The following is a 25,672-nucleotide window of genomic DNA, read 5'->3' on the forward strand; positions in this document are numbered from 1 at the left end:
ATTTGTGCTGTTCAGCACTTTGGGTCCCCCTTGAGGATGATGGAATGTGCTATACAAATAAAAGTCTGATCCTCTGGAGGTTTCTTCCTGTTAAGAGGGAGTTTTCCTCCCCACTGTCGCTGCATGCTTGCTTAGTATGAGGACTGTAGTAAAGACTTAGACCAGGGGTGTCAAATATCCGGCCCGCGGGCCGAATCCGGCCCACAAGCGGTTTAAATCCAGCCCGCGAGATGGTTGTGTAAACTTTATTTTCATACTTAACAATGTAGAGTGAAAATAAACGTATCTTTGTGAGCAAGTTTCCTCTGTAATGAGTATAAATAAAACAAAGCTGCGCTCAAGGCTCACACAAGAACTTGAATCAAACAAAGAAAACAATCTGAAGTTTTTTTTTAATTTACTGGTCCGGCCCACTTGGGACTAGATTTCCCTCAATGTGGCCCCTGAGCTAAAATGAGTTTGACACCCCTGACTTAGACACTAGTCAGTGACTTGACGCAACTTATATAGGAAATGTTTTACTGATTGGCTTAATGAACTGACCTGTATTGGAAAATTTACTGTGTGAAGTGCCTTGAGACGACTCTTGTCGTGATTTGGCGCTTTATAAATAAACTTGAATTGAACAAACAGAAAACTTTTTTAGCTAAATATTCAGACAAACAAAGGTTAGGATTATTACATGACTCTTAGTATATGAATCGTCTTAAAGACGTTTTGATTGAATGAACAACCAACGAGGAAACAACTGAGTTTTTGGTCATCTTGTAAGGAAATCCCAGGCATCTTTATAGAAGTTTTTTTATTTAGAAGGGTTTAGTGACGGTATCAAAACAGTTACAAGAGGAAACTGTTCAAAATGATGCAAGAAGACAAATATCAGTTCTTCTTCCAGTCAGTCCCTTTGCTGGTTAACTTTCTTGTATTAAAAAAAATCATTTCCTGTTAAAAATCCGTCAGGAGGAACTGATCTGTGACGAGAAAAGTCTTTGGTATTTACAGTGAAACCTGTTCTCTACATCCCTGTTTCCTGCTGCCCAATCGGAGCCCTGCACAGCTGGCAGAGGAAAACTTCTGGAGGTTTCTTTGTAGAAGTGAAACATCAGTGTCCATCATCCTGTCAGCTCACAGTTTGACTCCGAGGAGGAAGAGGAGGAGGAGAAACAGAGAGATTTTTCATCCCTTCCTCCGTTTGATCGGTCACATCTTCATCTTCTGAGCTCTCCTCGCTCTCTGAGTGATTCCCGTTGGTTCTGCTTTCCACCTGCCTGCGCTTGGAGGCTTTCTGAGCAGCACTCACTTCAACAACCTCCTCCTCCTCCTGCTCCTCCTCCCTGCAGCAGTCCGGATCTTCATCCTGCCCACAATCGCTGTCATTGCCTCGTCTCTCATCACTGCTGCCTTTTGCTTTGTCCTTATCCACAAAAAACAGTGGCTGAGTCTGGGTCAGAGGAGTCGTGTCCATTTCTTCATCCTGATCCACGCTGGAGGAAATATAACAAAATAATGATTGTTTAAATTAACTCGAGTGTTTCTGTGCCATTTAGCTGCTGAACCTGTAAAACAAAGCAGTAGAGGATGCTGCTCTATGACCTAGATCACGATGAGAAGGTACCAAGTGTGCAGGTTCTGTGTGGGACCGAGGACTCGACAGCATCAGTTTAACAGCAGGAAGTCCACACACATACACCCTACCCATAAACAGCGGTTCCATTCCCTTTCAAATACCAATGAACTGACTCAATAAGGAGGTTTAAACGAGTCAAATGCAATTTTGAATCCAATGTTGCTGCCTCACCTGGACGCTGCTCCAGCCACTCTCATCTTCTGCCACATGTAACTGAGGAACATGGACGCCTGCAGCAGACGGTCGAGCCGCTCCATGTGTCTCTCTGTGGGTGAAGGAAAGAGGAACTTTACGTTCTAACAAAGCTTAAAATCTACTTATACAAAACACAACATAGCTCCACACAAAAGAAAAGAGAAAATTCTCAAAATAAATTTAACAAAGCAAAACTTGGAACCATAGCTACAGTTGAGTTACTGATTTTATCTAAAGAAACGCGTCCTTATGGGAGCATTCCTGAGGATCGGCAGAAGGAAATGTGACAAATATTTACAACCTTGTTTGTTTACATGAAACCACGCCGACATGTCTCGTCTAAACCGTGAACACCGGCAGAAAGTATATTTAGCACTGGGATGGCCTCCTGCTGACCTGTGTATGGGATCAGACCCTCCAGGTGGGTCCGGGCTCCCTGGAACTGCAGCAGCTCCTCAGGAGGCAGGTGGGTGAGAAGCACCTGCAGGACACTCTGGGCGTCCAGGCAGTTCCTGGCGTTGGTGTTCCACACCACGCAGTAGCGCAGGAGCGCCTCTAAGCAGGACATCCAGAAATGATTTAATAACACCAAAGTTTAATCAAATGAAATTCCTTTCATAATTCTTGTGATTGTGTAGTGGTTTCTGAAGAAGAGCTGTCACACTACCTTTTTGATCGACTCGCAGTTTCAGCAGCGTGCTCTCCAGCAAGTCCCGACTGTGCTCCGACTGACGGATCGCTACAAGCAACAAAAAAAATCAGCTCTTTCGCTTTTTTCATACAACGTTTGATAAGAGAGTCCAACTGACTCCGATTCTGCCGACGGATCATGTTCAGGGTTAGGGTAAAAGTCATATGTAATATTATGGTGTTTTTCTGAATATTAGCATCTTCAAATGACGTTTTTCTTCACCCCCTCCAAACTGTATCAGGTGAACTTGGAACAAATTCCTCACAAATTGTGCAGAAATGATTCAGGGTTCATGCTGAGCAACAGCTTTTGTCTGAAAAGGGTCGTGCTTGTGTTCCTGAAGCGACTCTGACAGGTCGTTTCTGCATCAGCGCTCAGGTGACTCGAGAAACGACGAGGGAGGAACGCAAAGCAGACGGGCGGGAAAATGAGACTGGCTCTGTGATTTTAGCTCCAGAACAAGAATTATAAAGAAGCTGAACTGATCTTGTACCTTTGATAACAGTGAGAACAGTGTGGGGCTGGTCCAGAGAGATGGCCAGACCCAGAGCCTTTACGTATTTCTTCTCATGGAGCAGGTTAGACAGCTCCTGCTGCCTTTACACACGCACAGAGAAACGCACACACACACACACACACACACACACAAGTTCCACTTAAAGGTCGGTCAGATAAAAACAGCACGAATTCTCAGAACTAGAAACAACAGCAACCCTGAAAGGGAAAAACTTCGGCTTGTTTTTTCACAAAAAATAAATCCTCTACTTCTTTTTGCCAAATTATAAATCATTTAAAATTATACTTATTTAAAGAGTTAATAAAAGAAAGTAAGAAATTTTTTATTTTATTTTGCAGAAAACCTCAAATTTCCTCCTGATAAAGAACACAAACTTTAACCTTTATTTCTGGCTGAAAATACAAAGTAGCTGCAATGGTTTCCGTGGAAACAACAATTACCACAAATTCTCCACTCCCTGTATGTTTTGCAGATAAAAGTGGGAGAGCTTTAAGGAGGAAATGGCACATAAATATAAGTAGTTACGGATAACTGCAGCCAGCTTCCTGCACAAGACCGAAGTCTAACGTACTTGAGAATCTGATCCTCCTGCTTGGCCTGCTCCTCCGCCAGCTCCACCTCCGTCACATCCTGGCACGCACAAACACACAGCAGTTATAGTGTCTGAAGCATCCAAGCCAATGAAGTAATAAATAAAGATCAGCTGCTGATATTTTACTGTCTGTATCCGCGGTACCCACCTCCCACACAATGATGTTAGAGTCGGCTGAGCCCGTCACAATCTTGTCGTCCTTGTGGCTGCCGTGGAGACCCCACACTTTGTCCTGGTGAGCATCCAGTGTCTTCACACACTCGTTGGTCTTTATGGTCCACAGTTTTACTAAACCGTCGGAGCCACTGAGGAGTGAAGGATCACAGACGTCGACAGAGACTCATGTGGGTCAAACGTTCTCTAGTTAAATAAATATGTATGTGATTTAGGTGAATCCAAGTTTTTGGAAACTGCCATTTAATCTAAATCCCTGAACAAACTCGTGTTTGTGCGTGTGTGTGTGTGTGTGTGTGTGCATTTACCTGGTCAGCAGTTGAGAGCCACGACTCACAAAGATGACTTTAAGAACAGAGGCATCGTGGCCTTCGAATGTCTGAAGGAGAATGAAAGAAGAAGAACATAACTAACTACATAACTAAATAGCTAACTATATAAGATTATAACTAAATACCAAACACAACTAACTACAAAACCAATTATATGTCGGTGGCAATCCCCGTACCCGCTGGTGGTGCCCGACGGTTAGGGATGTTCTTCAAGCTGAAGAGAGAGTCCTACCAGGTCTTTTTGGCCTGTGGGACTCCACAAGCAGCCGATGGATAACGGCAGGCCAAGCGGAATGCGGCCCGGGGGCTCACAGAGGCAAAAACCTGGACGAGGGAGGAGTTCGGCGAGACCATGGAGAAAGACTTCCATACGGCTCCAAGAAGATTCTGGTCTTCCATCCGGTGCCTCGGGAGGTGAAAGACATCCTCAATCCCACCGACACGTCTTCCAGTGAGGAAGCGGAGTCTGGGGACTTTGGGTTGGGCTCTCCAATCTCTAGTGGTGAGGTCACTGAGGTGGTGAAAAAGCTCCTTGGTGGCAAGGCTCCGGATCTGCCCGGAGTTTCTTAAGACACAGAAACAGCCCCACAACATCCAGAGCCTTAAGAAACTCTGGGCGGATCTCATCCACCCTCAGAGCCTTGCCCCAGAGGAGCTTTTAGACCACCTCAGCTCTGCAATATCGTGTGAACATCGGGGGCAGTTCCACTGGACTGGCAGACACGGGTGGTGGTCTCCCTATTTAAAAGGGGGGCCCGCAGGATGTGTTCCATCTACAAGGGGATCACACTCCTGAGCCTCCCTAGTAAGGTCTATTCAGGGGTTTTGGAGAGGAGGGTCCAACAGATTGTTGAACCTCAGATTCAGGAGGAGCAATGTGGTTTTCGTCCCGGCCGTGGAACACTGGACCAGCTCTATACCCTTAGGGGGATCCTGGAGGGTGCGTGGCCATTTGCCCAACCAGTCTACATGTGTTTTGTGGACTTGGAGAAAGCATTTGACTGCATCCCTCAGGAGGCCCTGTGGGGGGTACTCCGGGAGTATGGGGTACCAGGCCCTCTGATATGGGCTGTTAGGTCCCTGTATGACCGGTGTCAGAGCTTGGTCCGCATTGCCGGCAGTAAGTCGGGCTCGTTCCCAGTGAGAGTTGGACTCCGCCGAGGCTGCCCTTTGTCACCGACTCTGTTCATAACCTTTATGGACAGGATTTCTATGTGCAGCAAAGGTGTGGAGGGGATCTGTTTTGGTGGCCTCAAGATTGAGTCTCTGCTTTTTGCAGATGATGTGGTCCTGTTGGCGTCATCAGAATGTGATCTCTGGCTCCCATTGAAGCGGTTTGCAGCAGAGTGTGAAGCAGCTGGGATGACAATCGGCTCCTCCAAATCCAAGACCATTGTCTTGAGTCTGACTAGAGTAGAGTGCCTTCTCCTGGACAAGGATGAGGACCTGCCTCAAGCGAATGAGTTTAAGTATCTTGAGGTCTTGCTCATGAGGGAGGGAAAGATGAAGCATGAGATCGACAAGTGCATGTGTGCTGCGTCTGCAGTACTAAGGGCGTTGTACCGATCTGTCTAGGTGAAGAGAGAGCTGGGCCAGAAGGCAAAGCTCTCAATTTACCGGCTGATCTACGTTCCTACCCTCACCTGTGGTCACGGGCTTTGAGTAGTGACATAAAAAAAAAAAGATCGCGGATACAAGCGGCCAAAATTAGTTTTCTTCTTAGGGTGGCTGGGCTCTCCCTTAGAGATAGGGTGAGAAGCTCGGTCATCCGGGAGGGGCTCTGAGTAGACCCGCTGCTCCTCTACGTTGAGAGGAGCCAGCTGAGGTGGCTCGAGCATCTGATTAGGATGCCTCGTGGACGGGCGGTCTAAGGCACACCTGTACATTATTCATGCTGTCTAATCAGCCCCTCGGTATGCCACACCTGTGAGGTGGGATGGATTATCTTGGTAAAAGTGCTCACTAACACATGTAGACAGATTTCAGAACAGGTCATGTGCATGCAGGAAAAGTTGGAGATGTTTGAGTTCAGCTCATGAAAATAGGGAGCAAAAACAAAAGTGTTGCATTTTTATTTTTGTTCAGTGTAACTAACTGCATAACTAATAACTAAATAGAACTAACTGCATAACTAATTACTAAGGCAGTGGTTCTCAAACTACTTTCCAGCACCCCCATGGGGGTCCCCACACTTTGTCTGTGCTGAGTTTGTGAGGTTAGCAAGATTTATTTGTAAAAATTACAATTATAAAACCCCAATAACACATTCTACAGCATAATCAAAACTCCATATAAGATGCATAACTCTGTATGTCTGTAGAAAGTTTGTAAACAATCACATTTAACGTGTGTATGCAGGTAGGAGTTGGTATTGGGCATTCTGGCTTGTCTTGGAGAAAGAGAGGGGGTTCTCAAGGAAAAGGTTTGGGAACCAGTGATGTAGGGAACAATATTATAAAACTAGCATTTAAAGACAAAGTTCTGTGGAAAGGTTATGAGATCAACAATATCTAATATATAGGGTTGTCACGGTAACCGGTGTAGCGGTAAACCCCGGTAAAAAAGTTGACAATAATAACAACCGTCTTGTTTTTTAAAAACTATATTATCTCGGTGGATTACCGTGGCTGCGGTGTAGGCGCGGTGACCCTTACCAGCCACCGTATCATCTGCTGAAGTTGCCGGGGGCACATGCGCGCTTTGTTGTTTACAACCAAAACTTTCTGGAAGCTAAAGCTGAAATAATGGCCAATGGAGGAGACGGCAGTGCTCAGGACATTTATTATCCCTCAAAGAAGGCAAAGTGGGAAGTACGGGCATGTTTTTGGATATTTGAAGAATGCCGAGGGAGTTTATAGAAGACGGACGGCTATCCTGTTTGCAGCACGAGCAGAAAAAGTGTCTGTGAAAGGCAGCAACGCTTCAAATCTCATGACACATCTGCGTGACCATCACCCACAACTCTACAGTCAACGCAAGGCAAGTTAACGTTAGCGTTTTAGCTAAAATGCGTGATCCGAGGATTTGGGTTGAGGGAGAATGCAACGAGTCGCTATATGAAGCAGCCGCAGCGCCGCTACCTGCATATAAACCGTGTCGCGGACACCCCCATGTTGAAATGACGCTATGTATTACGGGGCTCCCAGGGGCAGATAAGAGTTGGTCTCTCTCCGAGAATAATTATGAATTTAACAATGATTACTGCCTGATGACATTTTCCCACATCTGCAAAGCTCACTGGAAGGACACAAACCGAGGACAATATTTTCCTGAAATAGGGTTTATTACTCAAGTAAGGGTAAAAAAGTATCTGATTAGAAGGGTACTTGAGTACTGAGTATCATCTGATCTAATATTTTTAAAATGATGACATCAAACAGACATAAAATAAGAAGTTATGGGCAAATATTGGTATTTTAAAGACTAAAGGGGAAAAATGTAATCAAATAAACAACATAATTACAAAATAACAAATTTTAGGCTAAATTTAGACACAAACTGAGGACAATATTTCCTGATATACAGGGTTTATTTAGCCTGGTGAACTAGACCAAATTCTTGCTTTGCAAAGTTTGGTCTAGGCACGCTCCACTAGAACCTCTGCAGCTCCTACCAGGACTCTGGCTAGCCAATCACAACTCTCTAGAGGGGTTTCAAACACATAAAGAGCTGTGATTGGTCCACAATGGTGGGCCGATCATAGTGCTCTATCTGCTTAGTGAACAAATCACAGAGCTTTATCCGCTTTGTGGGCCAATCAGGGCACTCTACATGCCTGGTGGGTGGGATGATGCAACAGAGTGAAACAAGAGTATGTCACATTCATTGTCCAGTGGAATGCGGAGATCATTTGAAAGACAACGGTAGAACCCGCCCCACAACCGAGAGCCGTCAATGGAGCGTGGCCAGACTAAATAATACATTTATTTAATACATTTATTTAGTCTGGCTTGCCAGGCTAGGGTTTTAGTTGTCTGAAAATGTAGCACATTTAGAAAAAATACCGCGATAATACAGAAAACTGTGATAATTTTGGCCACAATAAACGTGAGGTTAAATTTTCACACCGTGACAACCCTACTAATATATAAATATCTAGCCCTTTACCCAACCTGTGGAGAGAAAACAAAGGTTTCACAGTGGACTCCTACCACCTTAAAACAACTCGAATATTTGACCCAAAGCTCTGTCTCAGGTCCCCCCCCCCCATCCAACCTTGAGACAGCTGAAGTCCTGCAGATTCCACAGCTTCATCATCCCGTCTGCAGAGGAGCTGGCCAGAACCTGGTCGACTGGAGAGAAGCAGACCGCCCAAACCCCTCGACGGTGGCCCCGGAACACCCCCAGGAGACTCAAGCCACCATCCCCCGTCAGAGACCACAGCTTGGCGGTGCGGTCCTGGGACCCCGAGGCCAGCAGCTTGTCGTTAGGGGACACAGTGATGCTGTTTATGTCCTGGAGGAGGATTTAAACAGTGGGAAGAAACAGAATTGCATAAAGTAAATGATGAGCATATGTTTAATTAAAATAATAAATCAGGGCAGTAAAAGAATCAGATTCTCCTCCTCCAGTAACATTTCACTACGTGCTGCCGTCTAGTGAACTAGACCAAATTCTTGCTTTGCAAAGTTTGGTCTAGGCATGCTCCACTGGAACCTCTGCAGCTCCTACCAGGACTCTGGCTAGCCAATCACAGCTCTCTAGAGGGGTTTCAAACACATAAAGAGCTGCGATTGGTCCATAATGGTGGGCCAATCATAGTGCTCCATCTGCTTAGTGAACAAATCACAGAGCTTTATCCGCTTTGTGGGCCAATCAGGGCACTCTATATGCCTGGTGGGTGGGATGATGCAACAGAGTGAAACAAGAGTATGTCACATTCATTGTCCAGTGGAATGCGGAGATCATTTGAAAGACAACGGTAGAACCCGCCCCACAACCGAGAGCCGTCAATGGAGCGTGGCCATATTTAGTCTGGCTTGCCAGGCTAGCCGGCACGTCCATCTGAAGGAATGTCTCGAAGGAAAATGAATGGAAAGTTGCATAACCTGTTGCTGGTGGCGAGATAAACATCTTTATTGTTCATCTGACTGAGTGCGTGTGAGCGGGCGTAGCAGGAAAAACTATCAACCTTTCTTTCCAGTTTGTCAATGAAGGAAAATTTCCATTAGATGATGAAAATATTCTGCATCTGAGAACAGTCCTGCTGCAGAAGCCAGGATGTTTGTTTTTGGCAGAGCTGATGAGCTGTGATACTGTGAAGAATTTAAACAAAGCTACATTAAAATGAAGCAAAAATACTAAACAAGCTGTAGATCTGTATTTATGAGTTGGGTTTAGATGCTACAGAGTCTGTAAAATCAGATTAACAGCAGGTCTAGTAGCAGAAAATGAGCTAGCCTTGCTGTGTGTCAAAGCAGCAAAAATAAAAACAGAGAGGTTTATTTCATTTTTAAAGGAAAATCTTTGGAATTTTGTTTTATGCTTAAAATATTTAAATTAGGAAAAAGGGTAGAACGTCTTCTCCAGTTCAGGGATGAGGCCCTGCCCCAAGAGGAGTTTAGGTATCTCGGGGTCTCGTTCACGAGTGAGGTAAAGATGGAGCGTGAGATCGATAGGCGGATTGGTGCTGCATCTGCAGTGATGCGGGCGTTGTACCGGTCTGTCGTGGTGAAGAGAGAGCTGAGCCAGAAGACGAAGCTCTAGATTTACCGGTTGATCTACGTTCCTACCCTCACCTATGGTCATGAGCTTTGGGTAGTGAGCGAAAGAACGAGATTGCAGACAAAAGCGGTCGAAATTAGTTTTCTCCTTAGGATGGATGGGCTCTTCCTTAGAGATAGGGTGAGAAGCTTAATCATCCGGGAGGGGCTCGTAGTAGACCCGCTGCTCCTCCACATTGAGAGGAGCCAGTAGAGAAGGCTCGGGCATGTGGTCAGGATGCCTCCCTGGTGAGGTTTTCCAGGCACGTCCAACCGGGAGGAGACCTAAAGAGCCCAGGACACGCTGGAGGGACTATGTCTCTCACCCGGCCAGGGAACGCCTTAGGATTCCCCGGAAGAGCTGGCCCAAATGGCTGGCGAGAGGGAAGTCGGGGCCTCTCGACATAGGCTGCTGCCCCCGCAACCTGATTACAGATAAGCGGAAGAAAATGGATGGCTGGATGGCTTGCTTTTAGCACCCCCTAGTGTCCATTTAGTAGAACCAACGCAAAACCTATCCCTTCGCAGTGCGTTTGTCTTTTTAACACCTTAATCTAACAGCTGAAACGTCTCCCAGCCTTCCTTAGTGTCTACAGGAGTTATTCAATACTAAGTTAAACAAATCAGCTGTGTTCCTGAACAAAAACATGCAGGAAACGTGCTGCAGTGCCAGGTATGTCAGCTCAATTTTCCACTTGAGGCGTACGTCATCATTTTTAAAATAGTCCCCGTAATACCGAACATTTTAGTAAGATGAGGAGGAAGTTGGGACTGTAAAATTTGGATGCTGCCCAAGTACCAATCAGCTGTGTTCACGATCAAAAACATGTAGGGAACGTCCTGGAAGCATATTCCAGCGCCAGGCATGTCAGCACTTTACCTAGTCCAACAAACCGGACCGGCACTCTTAAGTTGCAAGTGGAATATTCTGGCCACAGGGGGCGATAGAGGCTGGGTGGCCTTTCATTAACCCTGTAAAGGGTCATTTTAGCACAAACTGGCTCAAGAAAATGATTTTAAAATGTGAAAAAGTTGCTAAGTATCCCTTTAAAGAACTCTAATTAAACATTGTCGAATTTACACTTTTTAATTTATATAATTTAAGTGATTTCATGACTTCAGGCACCTTTTTCAGAACCAGAATACTTTAAAGTCTTTCAGTTACAGGAACCAAAACTAAAAACCCAAGTAGGAATTAGAAGGACCTGATGGGCAGGAAGTTTTAGTAAAACCAGTCTGAACCTACAGCGTGGAGGAAAAAAAGCTGAGTTGATGATCGTCACATTTAGAAAACAACAAGCAGGATCATATTTGAGTGTTAGTAATGTAAAACAGCCCCTTAGACAAAGTAAAACCCTTGATTCCATGTTCTTGTTGAACTGTGGCTGTTTTACCTTATCGTGAGCCTTCTCTGTAGAGCGAGGTCTCAGCTGATGGATTTCTGTCGCTACTCTGGAAAACTCTGCAGGCAGATCCCACACCTTCAGCGTGCAGTCCTGACTCCCCGTCACAATGAAAGACGCTTTCATCCTAAAAAAGAAAGAATAAATCCACCATCATTAGATCATTTATTCAAACACTATTACATCATTTAACCTTTGACCTGTCATCTGTGCTTGTTTGTGTTACCTGGAGCAGCTGACGGAGCCCACGGCGTTGGTGTGGCTGCAGCCCTGAGCTACACACCGCACCAGACCACTGTCACTGTCCATCTGCCACACACGCACTGACCGGTCCTACACACACGCACCATAAATACGTTGAAATGAGTAGTCGCCCTCTCTTTCTTATGTGTTATTTGTGTGTTTCTATTCATCCCAGCACACGTGTGTGTACCTTTGCACAGCTCGCAAAAAGAGAGTCTTTCTTGAACACATCCAGTGACAGGACTGTATCTGAGGTAGATAAAGAGATTAATGCCTTCATCCAACCAGCCCATCCAGTCACAAACCTGATTTGAACTAATGCACATACATTCAGGCAGATACCGCCCTCTGCTGGTGGCTCACCTGTGTGTCCATAGAGGATCTGGCAGCTGTTGGTGAGCAGCTCAAACACCTTCAGCTGGCAGCTGTTTGTGGCCACCACAATGTGGCTGTCTTTTTTACCCAAAAACTTCACGTCCAACACCTCGTCGTTGTAACCCACAAACTACAGGAGACAGAAGAACACCAATAAGCCCCCCGCACAGCCTTTCTGCTACACTTACATCAACGATTACATCGTTTCATGTCTCCAGTTTCAGGGTATATGCAGGAATCTCAAAATTAAATTTAAGACTTTTTCAAGACTTTTTAAGACCTTGTAAAAATAAAATTAAGACTATCGCAAAGAAATAATCTACTGTTAAACACTCATATATTATTTTTAAATACTGCATTGCTTCGTTTTCCACTTCATGTTGGGTTACGTCACATCCGGGACAGCGAGGCTGTAGCAATAATGCGTAAAGCCACGTGGCACAAAAACGCAAACCGCGCGCATAGAAGAAAAAAAAATTTTTTTTAGTTTACATGCATCTATTTTTCATAGCCACGAACTCCGAGGCTGTGAAAAAAGTGACAACTAAAATAGCATCGTTGGTGTGTTCTTGCTGTGTTGAAATTCTAATTACATCTTTTAGTTCTTTTTAAAACACAGGAAGGTTTTATTTACCTGCAACGTTTCGTTTGCGGCTGCAAATTTCGTCAGGCTGACGCCGATGGTGGCGCCACTTCCTTCTCCGTCGAACGAAACGTTGCAGGTAAATAAAACCTTCCTGTGCTTTAAAAAGAACTAAAGGATTGAACTAAAATCCCCCCCCCCCCCCCCCCCCCCAAAAAAAACAAGGTCCTCACGTGCTGCAGATGTGCATCTATTCTACAGTGGGTTTTAGTGACCTCTGACATTTATATACTTTTATTTTATTGAGAATATTAAAAAAAAAATTTCATGTGATGTTTTTGCTAAATGCAAGCAATTTTCTACAAGTCCTACTGTTCAAGAGAGCTAAATATAATAAACCGAAATAACTAATCAGATAATGATTAGGGATCATCATATAATAAACTATTGTTATGAAACTAATTCACAAAACACCAAACATAAAAACATCTGAAAATATTCCAAATGACTGTAATTATTCTTCAGTAGGATGGCCAGATCCCAGCTCACCACATGTGGGACGTGAAGCTTCAATGTAACCAATGTTTTTTTAATCTATTCTGCCTTTTATCTCTAACATGACTGTTAAATATACATACAATTATTATATAATTGATGTCTTATATGTTCTATTTGAATTAAACTTGAACAAGCAAACAGCAAAAGGTTTAATGCTGTTTCTCAGTTTCTCTCCAGTTACCACAGCTTAACTCAGACTGGACCTTCTACAGTGGATCCGAAGAACTTTATTAGCTACAGTTACTTTAAACCATCAACTGATTTTATAAATATAGACCGGCCCACTGTAAAATAATGAAGGTTTAAGCAGCTTTTTAAAGTTTTCACTGAATATTTGTGCCGACTTTCCACAACAGAATGATAGTAAAAGTACCAGAAGCATCTTTAGATCTATTTATGTTTATTTTCCACTAATAACATCTCATTAAGAACAGATCCATACTGTGTTGCAAGTTTTTCTTCTTGATTTCAAATCTCTTATATAACATGTAGGGAAGATGTGCCTAAAGGGTTTAGCCTGTATGCACCTGAAACAACAACCGCAGCACCTTGTCTGTCAGAATCTTCTTTAGGTTAGGATGGACCTGTCTAATTACTGGGAAAGCTGTTTTTGACCAACACTTGAACTCAACCCCCCCCCCCCAAAAAAAAAGAACACAAGCCTCGGGAAATATCAGTTAAGGCTGAAACTGAAAGGAGATAAACCTGTTTAAGCTCTGGACAGAAAACTGACGTATCTGGAGAGGATTTTGATGATTTTACAAACTTTAAGCTCCAACCGCTGCCAGATGTTGGAGCGACAGTAGTAGCGGCGCTGTGATACCGAGTAAGGTCTAGCTGCGGACGTAGCCCCGGCCAAACACGCCCCTATGTACAAAACACGCCCGCATGTATGAAGACGAGAACTCGCATGCGTGTTGCAAGAGATGGAAATGACGGTTCAGGTAAAGACAGATTAATATTTTCACAACTTGCGAAGATTTTGTACTAGAAATTTGAACGTTTAAGACATAGTTTGATAGATAGCGCAATCGTAATTTTTTTCTGAAACACTTTTATATAAAGTTAAGCGTTATCTGAATCGATTCTAGGAAATGTTCAGTGACTTTTTTTTTTTTTTTACCAATTTAAGCCGTTCTATGGCGACAGCTTCTGGCAATGGACGTGACGTCGTGTCCGACCAATATTTGCTGAGATGCTTTCTGTTGAACTACACATGTAATTGTCAAATAACAATTTCACATGTAACTGTGGGCATGTACAAATATATCTGAATTAACTTTAGGGAAAAGTTAGGTTACAATTTATTTTTACCTGTCCTTCCAAGACCATTTTTTATCGTGGACACCACGTTACCGTCAGACTAATATTTCCTGGATGCTATACACGCAACTATTTGTCAAAAAAACTATAATACATGTAAATGTTGACAAGTAAAAATATATCTGAATGACTTTAAAGGGAATTTTCTGTTACATGTTTTAGCAAATTTTACACATCTGAGCGCGACAATTTTTGGGCTACCACATTGCCGTTGTGAGTTTGCTGCTTTTTAGATGAGGAGTCATAAACGGTCAAATAAGTAGCCTATTGTTACGTTTATTTTGGCCAAAAGGCTTGCATGTAGCCCATTACACTAATTACTTTTTCTGATATTTAATTTTATTGCATTTAAAATAAACACTTGCACATACATTGTTGCAAGCCCGAGCAACCAGTCAAGACTTAGAAACAGTGGTCAGGGACAAGGGTCACACAAGGGTCAAGAGGACAGGAGTTCAGGACTTGCTGGTGAGGACAGAACTAGGCAAAGGGTCAAAAGACAAGCTGTCTTCTCTAGATCCACCCATGGACACACCCCTGGGCCCGCCCCTAACTCCACCTCTGGCGGGAAAAGAAGGAATGGCATGGAGTGAGGAGAGGTCCAGCTGGACCCAGGAGCTCTCAGGAATGCTGAAAGAAGATCTACAATTTGCTACCAATAAGAAGATTTATGACCTGTGCTCTCATTCCAGGAGTGCAGCATGTAACTTTTGTGCCCTCATGTGAATACTGCATGTAGTGAAATGATACTAAATGTCTTATGTAGAGCTAAAAAAAGTGTATCTGGTAGATGACCCCTTGACCTAAACTGTCAGGAGAGAATGACTTGTGACTCTTGCATTGTTTAGAGCAGTCTCAGAAATGATATAAAAGGATGCAGCTCAGATCGAGGAGGGGTCTTGGTTCTTGGAGAGAGGGCTTCAGGCTTCGTTCTTGGGGAGATTCTGAGAAGACGAGAGCTGGTGTAAACTGACTCTCATTTAATCATTTTGAACTAATTCCTCCGTGGGGGATAGTAGTTGTTTTTTACTTTACCCATTTTTGTATTTTGATTTTGTAATAAACCTTTTTTGAAAAAGAAACATAATCCTGATTCTTTCAGGTTTTCTCTAAAGCTTCACGTTTGGAGCCCTGGCCATAATTGCACAGAGGTAAGCATGTCGAAGATCGGTCTCTGAATTATCAGGACTTACTTTGCAGTTTATAACAGAATAATATAAAGAAACCTTAAGATAAGGGAAGTTTTAACTTCTCTCCCCTTGCGAGTAACGAGTTGTCTTAAGGGTGATAAAAGCAAAATATTCGAGGTTATTTTGGCTCTGATTGCAGGTTGAAAAAGTCTCTAATCAGCTGGAAGGTTGGATTAATAAATAAATTGATAAACTTATGTTAGCCTGATCAACTAGCATAAATCATTTTATAGTTACCAACCTCCCACATAAGCTGTTAGAGGCGCAATTAATTCCGGGTAGCCCAAACAATTGCTGAGAGGCTTGGCTTGCCTCCAGACTTCTCTCTAGTATCTTAACCAAAAGGTAACGAGTTTAAAAGAAGTGTAGCACTCTGAGGCTGGCTATTCGTGCAAGTCATTTCACCTTTAAAATAAAAGACAAGATTCTAATTAGATAGTCCAAACCCGGGTCTGGTACGATTATACTCGTCGATACACCCCCGAACCCTGATGGATGCACCGTCTCATAAGTTCTAACGGAACTGGGTTTTAAAGGAACCGGTAAATGGGACGGGCACGCGACATGGCGCGCCAAACGTGGGGCTACGGAGTGAAGGTCTAAATATTAGATACCGGGCTATCCGACGTAGAACTGTCTTTTAGGCTGATAAAAGCTTGCGCGCTAAGGACCTATTAAGCTTATAACCTTGGAGTGAAAACCGCACCAGTTTCTCGAAAAAGAAAGAAATCTGGGAGAACGGACGATCAACTTAAAAAGGTATAAAGAAAATACGGCATTCCGACGCAAGAAAAGCCAAGGATAAAAGCTAGGCAAAAAATAAAAATAAATAAAGAATAAGAAAAACTTTTAACCAGCCATGGCAGATAGATCTTTCAATATCCTGTAACCGGAGCTTTCAGAATGAGGCTGGAAAAGCTAGTATGGAGCTGCGGCGGGGCGCTGTCCGGGTGCTGAGGCACAAGTGAGATGGATGCTAGATTTATGAAAGCTTGCATTGCTGCTCTATCTTTTTATGGTCCTTTGCCTCAGTACGTCCTCATGGGGGATGTTGCAAGCCCGAGCAACCAGTCAAGACTTAGAAACAGTGGTCAGGGACAAGGGTCACACAAGGGTCAAGAGGACAGGAGTTCAGGACTTGCTGGTGAGGACAGAACTAGGCAAAGGGTCAAAAGACAAGCTGTCTTCTCTAGATCCACCCATGGACACACCCCTGGGCCCGCCCCTAACTCCACCTCTGGCGGGAAAAGAAGGAATGGCATGGAGTGAGGAGAGGTCCAGCTGGACCCAGGAGCTCTCAGGAATGCTGAAAGAAGATCTACAATTTGCTACCAATATGAAGATTTATGACCTGTGCTCTCATTCCAGGAGTGCAGCATGTAACTTTTGTGCCCTCATGTGAATACTGCATGTAGTGAAATGATACTAAATGTCTTATGTAGAGCTAAAAAAAGTGTATCTGGTAGATGACCCCTTGACCTAAACTGTCAGGAGAGAATGACTTGTGACTCTTGCATTGTTTAGAGCAGTCTCAGAAATGATATAAAAGGATGCAGCTCAGATCGAGGAGGGGTCTTGGTTCTTGGAGAGAGGGCTTCAGGCTTCGTTCTTGGGGAGATTCTGAGAAGACGAGAGCTGGTGTAAACTGACTCTCATTTAATCATTTTGAACTAATTCCTCCGTGGGGGATAGTAGTTGTTTTTTACTTTACCCATTTTTGTATTTTGATTTTGTAATAAACCTTTTTTGAAAAAGAAACATAATCCTGATTCTTTCAGGTTTTCTCTAAAGCTTCACGTTTGGAGCCCTGGCCATAATTGCACAGAGGTAAGCATGTCGAAGATCGGTCTCTGAATTATCAGGACTTACTTTACAGTTTATAACAGAATAATATAAAGAAACCTTAAGATAAGGGAAGTTTTAACTTCTCTCCCCTTGCGAGTAACGAGTTGTCTTAAGGGTGATAAAAGCAAAATATTCGAGGTTATTTTGGCTCTGATTGCAGGTTGAAAAAGTCTCTAATCAGCTGGAAGGTTGGATTAATAAATAAATTGATAAACTTATGTTAGCCTGATCAACTAGCATAAATCATTTTATAGTTACCAACCTCCCACATAAGCTGTTAGGGGCGCAATTAATTCCGGGTAGCCCAAACAATTGCTGAGAGGCTTGGCTTGCCTCCAGACTTCTCTCTAGTATCTTAACCAAAAGGTAACGAGTTTAAAAGAAGTGTAGCACTCTGAGGCTGGCTATTCGTGCAAGTCATTTCACCTTTAAAATAAAAGACAAGATTCTAATTAGATAGTCCAAACCCGGGTCTGGTACGATTATACTCGTCGATACACCCCCGAACCCTGATGGATGCACCGTCTCATAAGTTCTAACGGAACTGGGTTTTAAAGGAACCGGTAAATGGGACGGGCACGCGACAACATTACTCACCTGCTAACTTCAGTAAGCATAGGTATGTTGTGCCTATTGTCCAGCAAATGATTATTGTACGGCAACTGATTATTTGTTGGTGGTATCTGTGTTTTATAATCTCACTGGGGATGGCCAAAAAAATCCATACATTCATATTTAAACCTGGAATCCTGTCTGTTTAATTACATTATTACTATTTCTTTATTTATTTTCTTTCAACTGTGTTGTTAGCTGGGAGGGCCGCCGTTATTGAGCTCGGGGGTAGCTCAGCTCAACAGGGGGGGGCGTGTTTGGCCGGGGCTACGTCCGCAGCTAGGTAATATTGGTGATACCGGCTACCACAGCGTGTTTTTGCCTAGCTGTCTCCGTGACCGTGATTGGTCAACTGACAACTCGTGACCCACTAACAAAGATGGTTTGTGAAGAGGATGAACGCTCCTCATTTTTCTGAAGCTGATTCTTATAAAGAGCGACTGAAACCCGACCAAAGACTCACCTTCCCTGAAACAAAAACTCTTTGATTCACGTGAACGTATTTGGTTTCATAAACGGCAATTTTCACTGAAAAGCGTCAAATTTGCAAGCATGAGACGAACGTATTTTAAAATCACGTCAATATGAACTAAATTTAAGACTTTATTAAATCGATTTAAGACATTTTAAGACTTTTAAGGGTCCTAATTTTCCTTTCATCAAATTCAATACTTTTAAGACTTTTTAAGACCCTGCGGATACCCTGAGTTTATTTTGCACTTTGCTCCTTTCTTCTATTCTGTTACAGCGGCCCAGTTCATGTTCTCTAAAACCAGATGGAGTCAGCTACTGCTAGAAGCCTGTAATCAACAGAAAACCCAAGATCTGCCGAGTCTAACTCAAACAACTAGAAACTAGACCCAGTTCCCACCTGTTGCTGTGTGGTGAGTCCAGGCAGCTGGTAGAAGAGTATGTTGTGTTCTGCAGTGACCGTGACCAATCTGTTGGAGGTGGGCAGGTGGAAAAGGTACGTCAGGCCTCGAGGATTGTTCTCTTCATCTTCCTCAGCGACAGGAATGGAAGTAGACAAGAGGGTCTGGGTATAAACACAGCGAGCTGTGCTGGCCTCCCACACTCTCAGTACACCTACAGAGGAGAAAAGTAAACATTTAGAATGACTAGACTCAGCTTAAAAATGAGACCAACTGGAAGGGTCATGAGAAAAACCTTTGCTGCCAGCTGTGGTGAAATGCAGATCCTTGCTTTTCACTCCTATCTGGGATAAATCAGTTTTCTCGGGCAGCAGTACGACTCCTTCTACAGCCTGGAAACAAAGAGAACCCGCTCATTTTTACCAAGAGCAAACTCTTTTTATCTAAAGAAAGAATCCAGAAATTACAGTCTTACCTCATAAACTGCAACAGATCTCTTTGCCTGGCGAGTTTTGAGGTCCCACACTGTACAGATTTTGTCTCTCCCAGAACTAAAAGTAAAAGTCAAGAGAAACAGCTTAACACACACGACTAAAATCACTAATCCCAGATGAGCCACGTGATTTATCCTCTGTAGAGTGGCTCGGAGTACCTGATCATTGTGCCACCATTTCTGCTGAAGCTGAGGGAGGTGACAGCGCTGTAGTGGCTCTGCAGAACACACACACACTGACTGGAGCGCAAGTCCCACACTCGAATGCCACAGTCCATAGAAGAGGAGAAGAGATGCAGCCGCTTGATGTCTGGGTGGAACTGGAGCAAGCTGCACAAGCACACCAGGAACTAAATGTTTCTTTTTGATCTGTTAAACATCTCACACTGTTATAGCATGTCTCTATCGCTGCAGAGACTTACTGAACAACACCAGGAGATCCTTTGAGATTATGAGTGCAGTACTGCTTCACCACATCCCAGAGCTTTATGGTGCCATCGCAGCCACCTGCAGAACAAAACATGAACTATGTTGTCTCTGGGGCAGGGATTGAAGGATCACAACTAGCTGTGTCATGTCTGACCTGTTGCCAGGAGGGTAGAGGTGGGATCAAAGGTCATACTGGCCACAGGAGCCGTGTGAATGGCCTTCCAGGAGCGAGTACATTTGGCTTGATTCCAGTCCCACTGCTTCAGCAGCAAAGCCCTGCTGGCTGTTACCAGCATCTGTGGTTAAGCACCAAGAAAACACTGTTTGCAAACACTTTCTACGATCAGATACACCTTCTGTTGCATCAAAATGTTTGAGTGAAGCAGTCACTGATTCAACTGTTGGCTTACCTCATCATCACAGCTAAGTGCAAAGGAGGTGATGTCCTCTTGATCATCCTGCAACACAGGTTCAGACAAACTGGTTAAATGCTTGAGTCAAAACCAGAATGCATCTGAGTTTTAGTGATTAACATAGGGAAGGCTTTATTTCTTCTGTAATCTAGTCTTATCTAGACAGTGGAAAAGATCAAGTGTTTATAGTCCCACAGTGGAGATATTTTGGTGTAAATTATCACGATAATTTACAAAGTAAACAGAAGGATTATTTATACTGGAACATTAAATACTTAGTATGAGGTTGTGGCCACCATAGGGAAGCAGACTGAACTCACATGTTCCACACAGTGGACGATCTTTCCTGTGCTGATCTCCAAAACATTCACACGTGACCCGCAGGTGCAAAAGATGTATTTCTCATCCTTACTGATCTGAAAGTAAAAGAAATCCCACAAACATGTTAAAGAGTTATTTGAGTGATTTTATGTCAAGCAGCTTTTAAAAATATACAGAATGTCTTTTGTAAATGAGGGCTACCGATATTAGGGCATGGTGTGAACTCGAATCTGCGAACAGATGTTTTGTGTACTTATTAGATCATTAATTTATGTTTTTCAAACAACTATAAATATACAACTAAAACTTTAAATTAGCATTAACTTATTTCACACATAAAAATTATTAATAATAATTACTACCAGTGATATAATTGTTAATAATAAAAGAAAACAACTGATGACTATTTGTTCTAACCACTGAAATTGAGAATTTGCTTAAAGTTTAACTCCATTATTCCCCCCCAAAATAGCAGAAAGTATGCAAATTTGTAATAACAACGTTTTACATTTGAATGTAAATAAGTTGGATCGAGATTTGAGATGTTTTACTTGTAGTTATTGCTTTCATTTTCAAAACAGCTTCATTTTCTTTTTTGCAGTACCATACTAAGATATTGCTAGTGTGACATTCATCTATTGTCTATATTTTGCTAGCATATCCAATTTGACTAATTTCATAGCATCATTAAGCGAATAACTCACCTGGACCTTCCCTCCTTTGTAAAAAGGCTCGATTTTGCTGGAAACAGCGTAACTAAATAGTAAAAACAGATACAAGCGTTAAAATTAAGGCTGCACCTTTCACAATGCAGTTTTCCTTATGCTAACAAGCTAGCAACGGTTGTGAAACGTAAAACTTACTTTGTTTTAAACTTGATATTTGAATTCGCCATATTAATTCATACAACCGCTTACTACTAAAAATTTAACACAATGTGAATCAATTTTCACTCATAGCACACGCTGAAGAGAGTAAACACATGGATCCCGAACGCTAGCCGTGTCGCACACAATGTACGTCATCGGAGGCGGTGTTGAGCGTAACCTGGACGCATGGAGCTGTGATTGGTCGAAAGTTTTTCAGCTTTAAAACATTGAAATAAAGTATATTTAACATTTAGATCGGGAGTGTCAAACTTCAGACCTCGGGGGCCGGCATCCTGCATCTTTCTGTTGTTTCCCTGCTCCTTCACAGCCGGTTCACCAGTGCAGCAGCCCACCAAGCTCTCCAGAAGAAATCAGGTCTGTTGAAACAGGAAAACACTAAAGCGTGTGGGATAGCAGCCCTCGAGGACCCGAGTTTGACACCTGTGATTTAGATTAAACATAATCTACCACCTAAGAAGTGAACAGAAAAATCGTGAAGCGGGTCGAGTTTTAATGTGTTAAATGACGAATGGTTTCAATTGTTTTGTCAGCGAGGCCTACAACAAAGGAAGTAGCTGAAGCTTTTCACGTTTTACAGGCCGAAGCGCTTGACTGGTGCTAGAAGAGCAGGGAAAGGCGGGTCCCCATGCTGGCATATTTACTGTTTCCATTTGACAACTCTCGCGCACGGACGCGCGCGCTGTCTTCTTGTTTTGTCAGGAATGTTCATGTGTGTTTTGTGTTGATAACGCGGGTGTGTGTTCGGTGTGTGACATGTGAGAGGATCGATATGGAGTAAACCAACTCCGTTAATGGAAACACGCTAAAGGAGGAAGACGGTCATGGTGAGTAGAAAGTAGTTTCTGTTTCTATGTTTATTTGTTTTCATGTGGGATTTTATTTTCTGATGAATGTCAATTAATTATTTGTTATGTTGTGTGTCTAAAAAAGCTTAAATTACAATAGAATGAACTACGTTCATTGCAATGAACTTTGTGTATTTATTTTACCGGATAACGTTTGATTTAATTACAGAATTCTATCATGAAATATAGACAGACTGTATATTTTTTATAGAATTTAAAAGGGAAAATTCAGAAAATGGTAATGAGGTATTATTTATTTTGTAATCATGTGATCAGTCATGTGACTTTCCAGAACAATTCCCTTTTGTTGTCTCTTCTTTTATGCTGAAAACAGGGATCTATGAAACAGGGCTGACTGCTATAGTGAGAAAATTCTCATTTTTGGTTATGAAATGCATGCAATCTCTTTCATTAATAATTTCAGGCAGACCCAGATGTGTCAACACAAAGTGGGGGCTATGACGTGGAGCTCTTTGTGGACCCACCAGACTATGATTTGATCTGCACCATTTGCCAAGGGGTCCTCAGGTGTCCTGTAAGAAGTGCATGCCATCATATTTTCTGCAAGAAGTGTATCTTGCAATGGCTGAAAAGGTCCTGAAAATGTTTGATGTCTGAAAAAAGAAGCATAATAGAAGATGATGCATCCTATGGAGATTCAGTGACACATTGGTATTTAAATCCTGTACAGACAAGAGACATGCCCCTGCTGCAGGAAGCCAGTGAACCCAAACTTGATCTTTGTCATGTTCAAGTTGAGTAAATCTATCGGACGCATGAAGATCAAGGTAGGAAACAGAAAATAGGCTTTTAAATCGAATCAGACTATATTGACTTTTATGGTGTATTGATTTACTTTTTCAAAACCTAGTCCTGAACAGAAGGAGCTAAATAAAATGTCCAAACCAAAAACTACTGTTTTCCCAATATGTAAAACAAATAAACATAATCAAATATATGGCATTGTATTACCACAAAATGGAATAAATTTACTGATTGAATTAAGCATATGAGGAAAGGTATATTCTATGTAATGAAATTTTGGGCTGAAACCAATATTAATATCACTGTTATGACCGAGCTTCTCACTCTATCGCTAAGGAAGAGCCCAGGCACCCTGCAGAGAAAACTCGTTTTGGCCGCTTTTATCTGCGATCTCGTTCTTTCGGTCACTACCCAAAGCTCGTGACCATTGATGAGGGTATAGGAACGTAGATCGAATGGTAAATCGAGAGCTTGGCCTTCCGGCTCAGCTCTCTCTTCACCACGATAGACCGATACAAAACCCACTTTATTGCCAACGCAGCATCAATCTGCCTGTCGATCTCATGCATCATACATCTGCCCCTCACTCGTGAACAAGACCCCGAGATACCCAAATTCCTTTACTTGAGGCAGGACCTCATCTCTGACCTGGAAAAGGCATTCTACCCTTTTCCGACTCAAGACGTTGGTCTTGGATTTAGAGGAGCTGATTCTCATTCCAGATGCTTCACACTTGGCTGCGAACCGCCCCAACTAGATGAAAAATATGTTGGTTGTTAATACTGGCCCAGTTTTTCGTATCGGACCGATACCGATAGATTAAGACATGACTGACATTGGTCGATGCTGATTTTGATCTGAGCAAAATCGTCAGTGTAAATTTAACTCGGATAGTGTTATTTTTAACACTATCGCAGTGTTTCTATAATCCTCACCAGACCAGTGTTAAAATTACACTTTGATAGTGTTAAAAATTTTACTCATTTATAGTGTTATTTTATGACACTTTCCAGTGTACTTTGACATTTCAGTGTTAAAGGTGTCACTTTAATGTGTATTTAACACTAATCAGTGTAACATGTTCACTATATCCAGTGTTAATATTCAGAGTCACTATTTTACTCAAGTTATTCATCAACACCATTATTTAATTAATTTTATTACTTTTCAGTGTGCCATGCCAGGAAGCCACCAGTTACACTAACAGACACTGGCTAACTCAAGCCTTGTACACCTCATGACTGCAATCATTCAGTGGGAGAGGATCACAAGGAGTAGAGTCCAGAGCATGTAGCGTGGACCATGCACCACATTTTTATTGTGACAGTGGACCACACAGCGGTCCCATTCTTTTGACCGGCCTCCTCACTCACAAACATGACATAACAAGCAAAACCACGTTTGCAACAGTGAACAAAGTACTAACCAAGAACAACACAACTCCTCAAAATCAACATGCATAAACACCTCAAAATAGAACAACCTATCTAAAAACATGACTACCCACAATGCACCTTGCCCACTGCAGGTCGCTACCAGTCCAACTTTTAGAATAAAAGGGTGGAGTCTACAAATTAACTCTGCAGGTGTTACAGCTGCTGTGGGAGTTCAGAGTTAGATTTTCAGGAGTTATTTTGTCCTAAATGACACCTACAGAGTTGATAGGGAAACACTCATTTTTAACACTGGGTTGTAACTCTCACGTCAGTGTTACATATCAACTATATAACTCGTTTTAGTGTTAAATGAACTATTCTTGGTGATTAATTGGACCAACACCAGAAAATTAACACTTTTGAATTTGCTGTGCCTTATTCTACTAGTTAAGGGAGGATGGAAAGTGCCATTGTTTGTAATTTATTATTAATTTTGTATTTCTGTGTGCTTGTGTCTGTCAGTGTAAAAATGAGATCCGTGGTTGTTCAGACAGCTTCGCCCTCTCAGAGCAGTACTGCCATAGCATGAGCTGCCAGTACGAGCTTGTCCCGTGCCGGTACCGGGGCTGCAGGGCGCAGCTTCTCCGTAGAGACCTGGACACCCACGCACGCCACTGCGAACACTGGCGCGAGCCCTGCCACATGGGCTGTGGTACAATCCTCACCCACCACACACAGGCTCAGCACAACTGCTACAAGCAGCTGAGGCAGGAATATGAAGCCAGACAGCAGAACCACAGGACCATTGCTGCTGCCTTACAAAGGAAGATGAAAAGGATGCAATGCACCATGGCCCACATGAGGAGACAGATTAGACTCATCTGTGAGAGCCTGGAAGTGATGGATGATCTACACGAGGTGGAGGAGGAGGATCTGGGGGAGAGCAGTGGCAGCTCCAGTGGGACAACTCCTAGCAACAGCAGCAACAGCTAAAGAAGGATCCTTGTTGACTTGATGTGTGTGTTTATGCTTGTGTTAATTTTCTGAAAATGTGTGTATTTTAACAAATCAGATAGAAGATGGATTAAAGTGTGTGAATTTGAGCTATTTTCTACTGTAGGTTTGGTAGCTTTAACTTTTTGTAAATAAATATTTGACATTGTATTGTTGATGCATCTTGTCTTGATTTAATAGGACAACAATGAATAAAATGTTTTTTTCTTGTTTCATTAAAAAAATAAAACGTTTGAACTTTTTTATTTTGACAATAAAATAATTTAGGAACAAACTGTATAATCCAAATCCC

The 25,672-nt window shown here is 42.7% G+C and overlaps 2 protein-coding genes across 3 annotated transcripts; one reads left to right on the forward strand and one right to left on the reverse strand.

Annotated features, from left to right (window-relative positions):
• Window positions 1–787: 787 nt before the first annotated feature.
• tbl3 (transducin beta like 3) lies at window positions 788–21,495 on the reverse strand. The gene is made up of 23 exons (XM_054750532.2): window positions 21,354–21,495; window positions 21,195–21,246; window positions 20,490–20,585; window positions 20,167–20,214; window positions 19,911–20,052; window positions 19,750–19,834; window positions 19,487–19,657; window positions 19,310–19,385; window positions 19,130–19,226; window positions 18,834–19,048; window positions 11,840–11,981; window positions 11,667–11,725; window positions 11,460–11,566; window positions 11,225–11,360; window positions 8,344–8,583; window positions 4,105–4,175; window positions 3,771–3,927; window positions 3,602–3,660; window positions 3,007–3,110; window positions 2,490–2,561; window positions 2,219–2,377; window positions 1,799–1,892; window positions 788–1,484 (listed from the first exon to the last, which is right to left on the reverse strand). Exons 1-23 carry the CDS (start codon window positions 21,383–21,385, stop codon window positions 1,121–1,123), a joined length of 2,778 nt encoding a protein of 925 aa, XP_054606507.2. The 5' UTR covers window positions 21,386–21,495; the 3' UTR covers window positions 788–1,120.
• Window positions 21,496–21,633: 138 nt separating this feature from the next.
• Window positions 21,634–25,613, forward strand: rnf151 (ring finger protein 151). Of its 2 annotated transcripts, none has more exons than XM_070542723.1 (5): window positions 21,634–21,734; window positions 21,958–22,204; window positions 22,650–22,819; window positions 22,917–23,013; window positions 24,889–25,613. In XM_070542723.1, exons 2-5 carry the CDS (start codon window positions 22,202–22,204, stop codon window positions 25,357–25,359), a joined length of 741 nt encoding a protein of 246 aa, XP_070398824.1. In that variant the 5' UTR covers window positions 21,634–21,734; window positions 21,958–22,201; the 3' UTR covers window positions 25,360–25,613. The 2 variants fall into 2 exon arrangements, with proteins under 2 accessions (XP_070398824.1, XP_054606511.2); XM_054750536.2 differs by having other exon boundaries at window positions 21,647–21,734; window positions 22,080–22,204.
• The last annotated feature ends 59 nt before the right edge of the window (window positions 25,614–25,672 follow it).

The sequence above is a fragment of the Nothobranchius furzeri genome, chromosome 12 (genome assembly GCF_043380555.1).
Source record: "Nothobranchius furzeri strain GRZ-AD chromosome 12, NfurGRZ-RIMD1, whole genome shotgun sequence".
NCBI classification, from domain to species: Eukaryota; Metazoa; Chordata; class Actinopteri; order Cyprinodontiformes; family Nothobranchiidae; genus Nothobranchius; species Nothobranchius furzeri.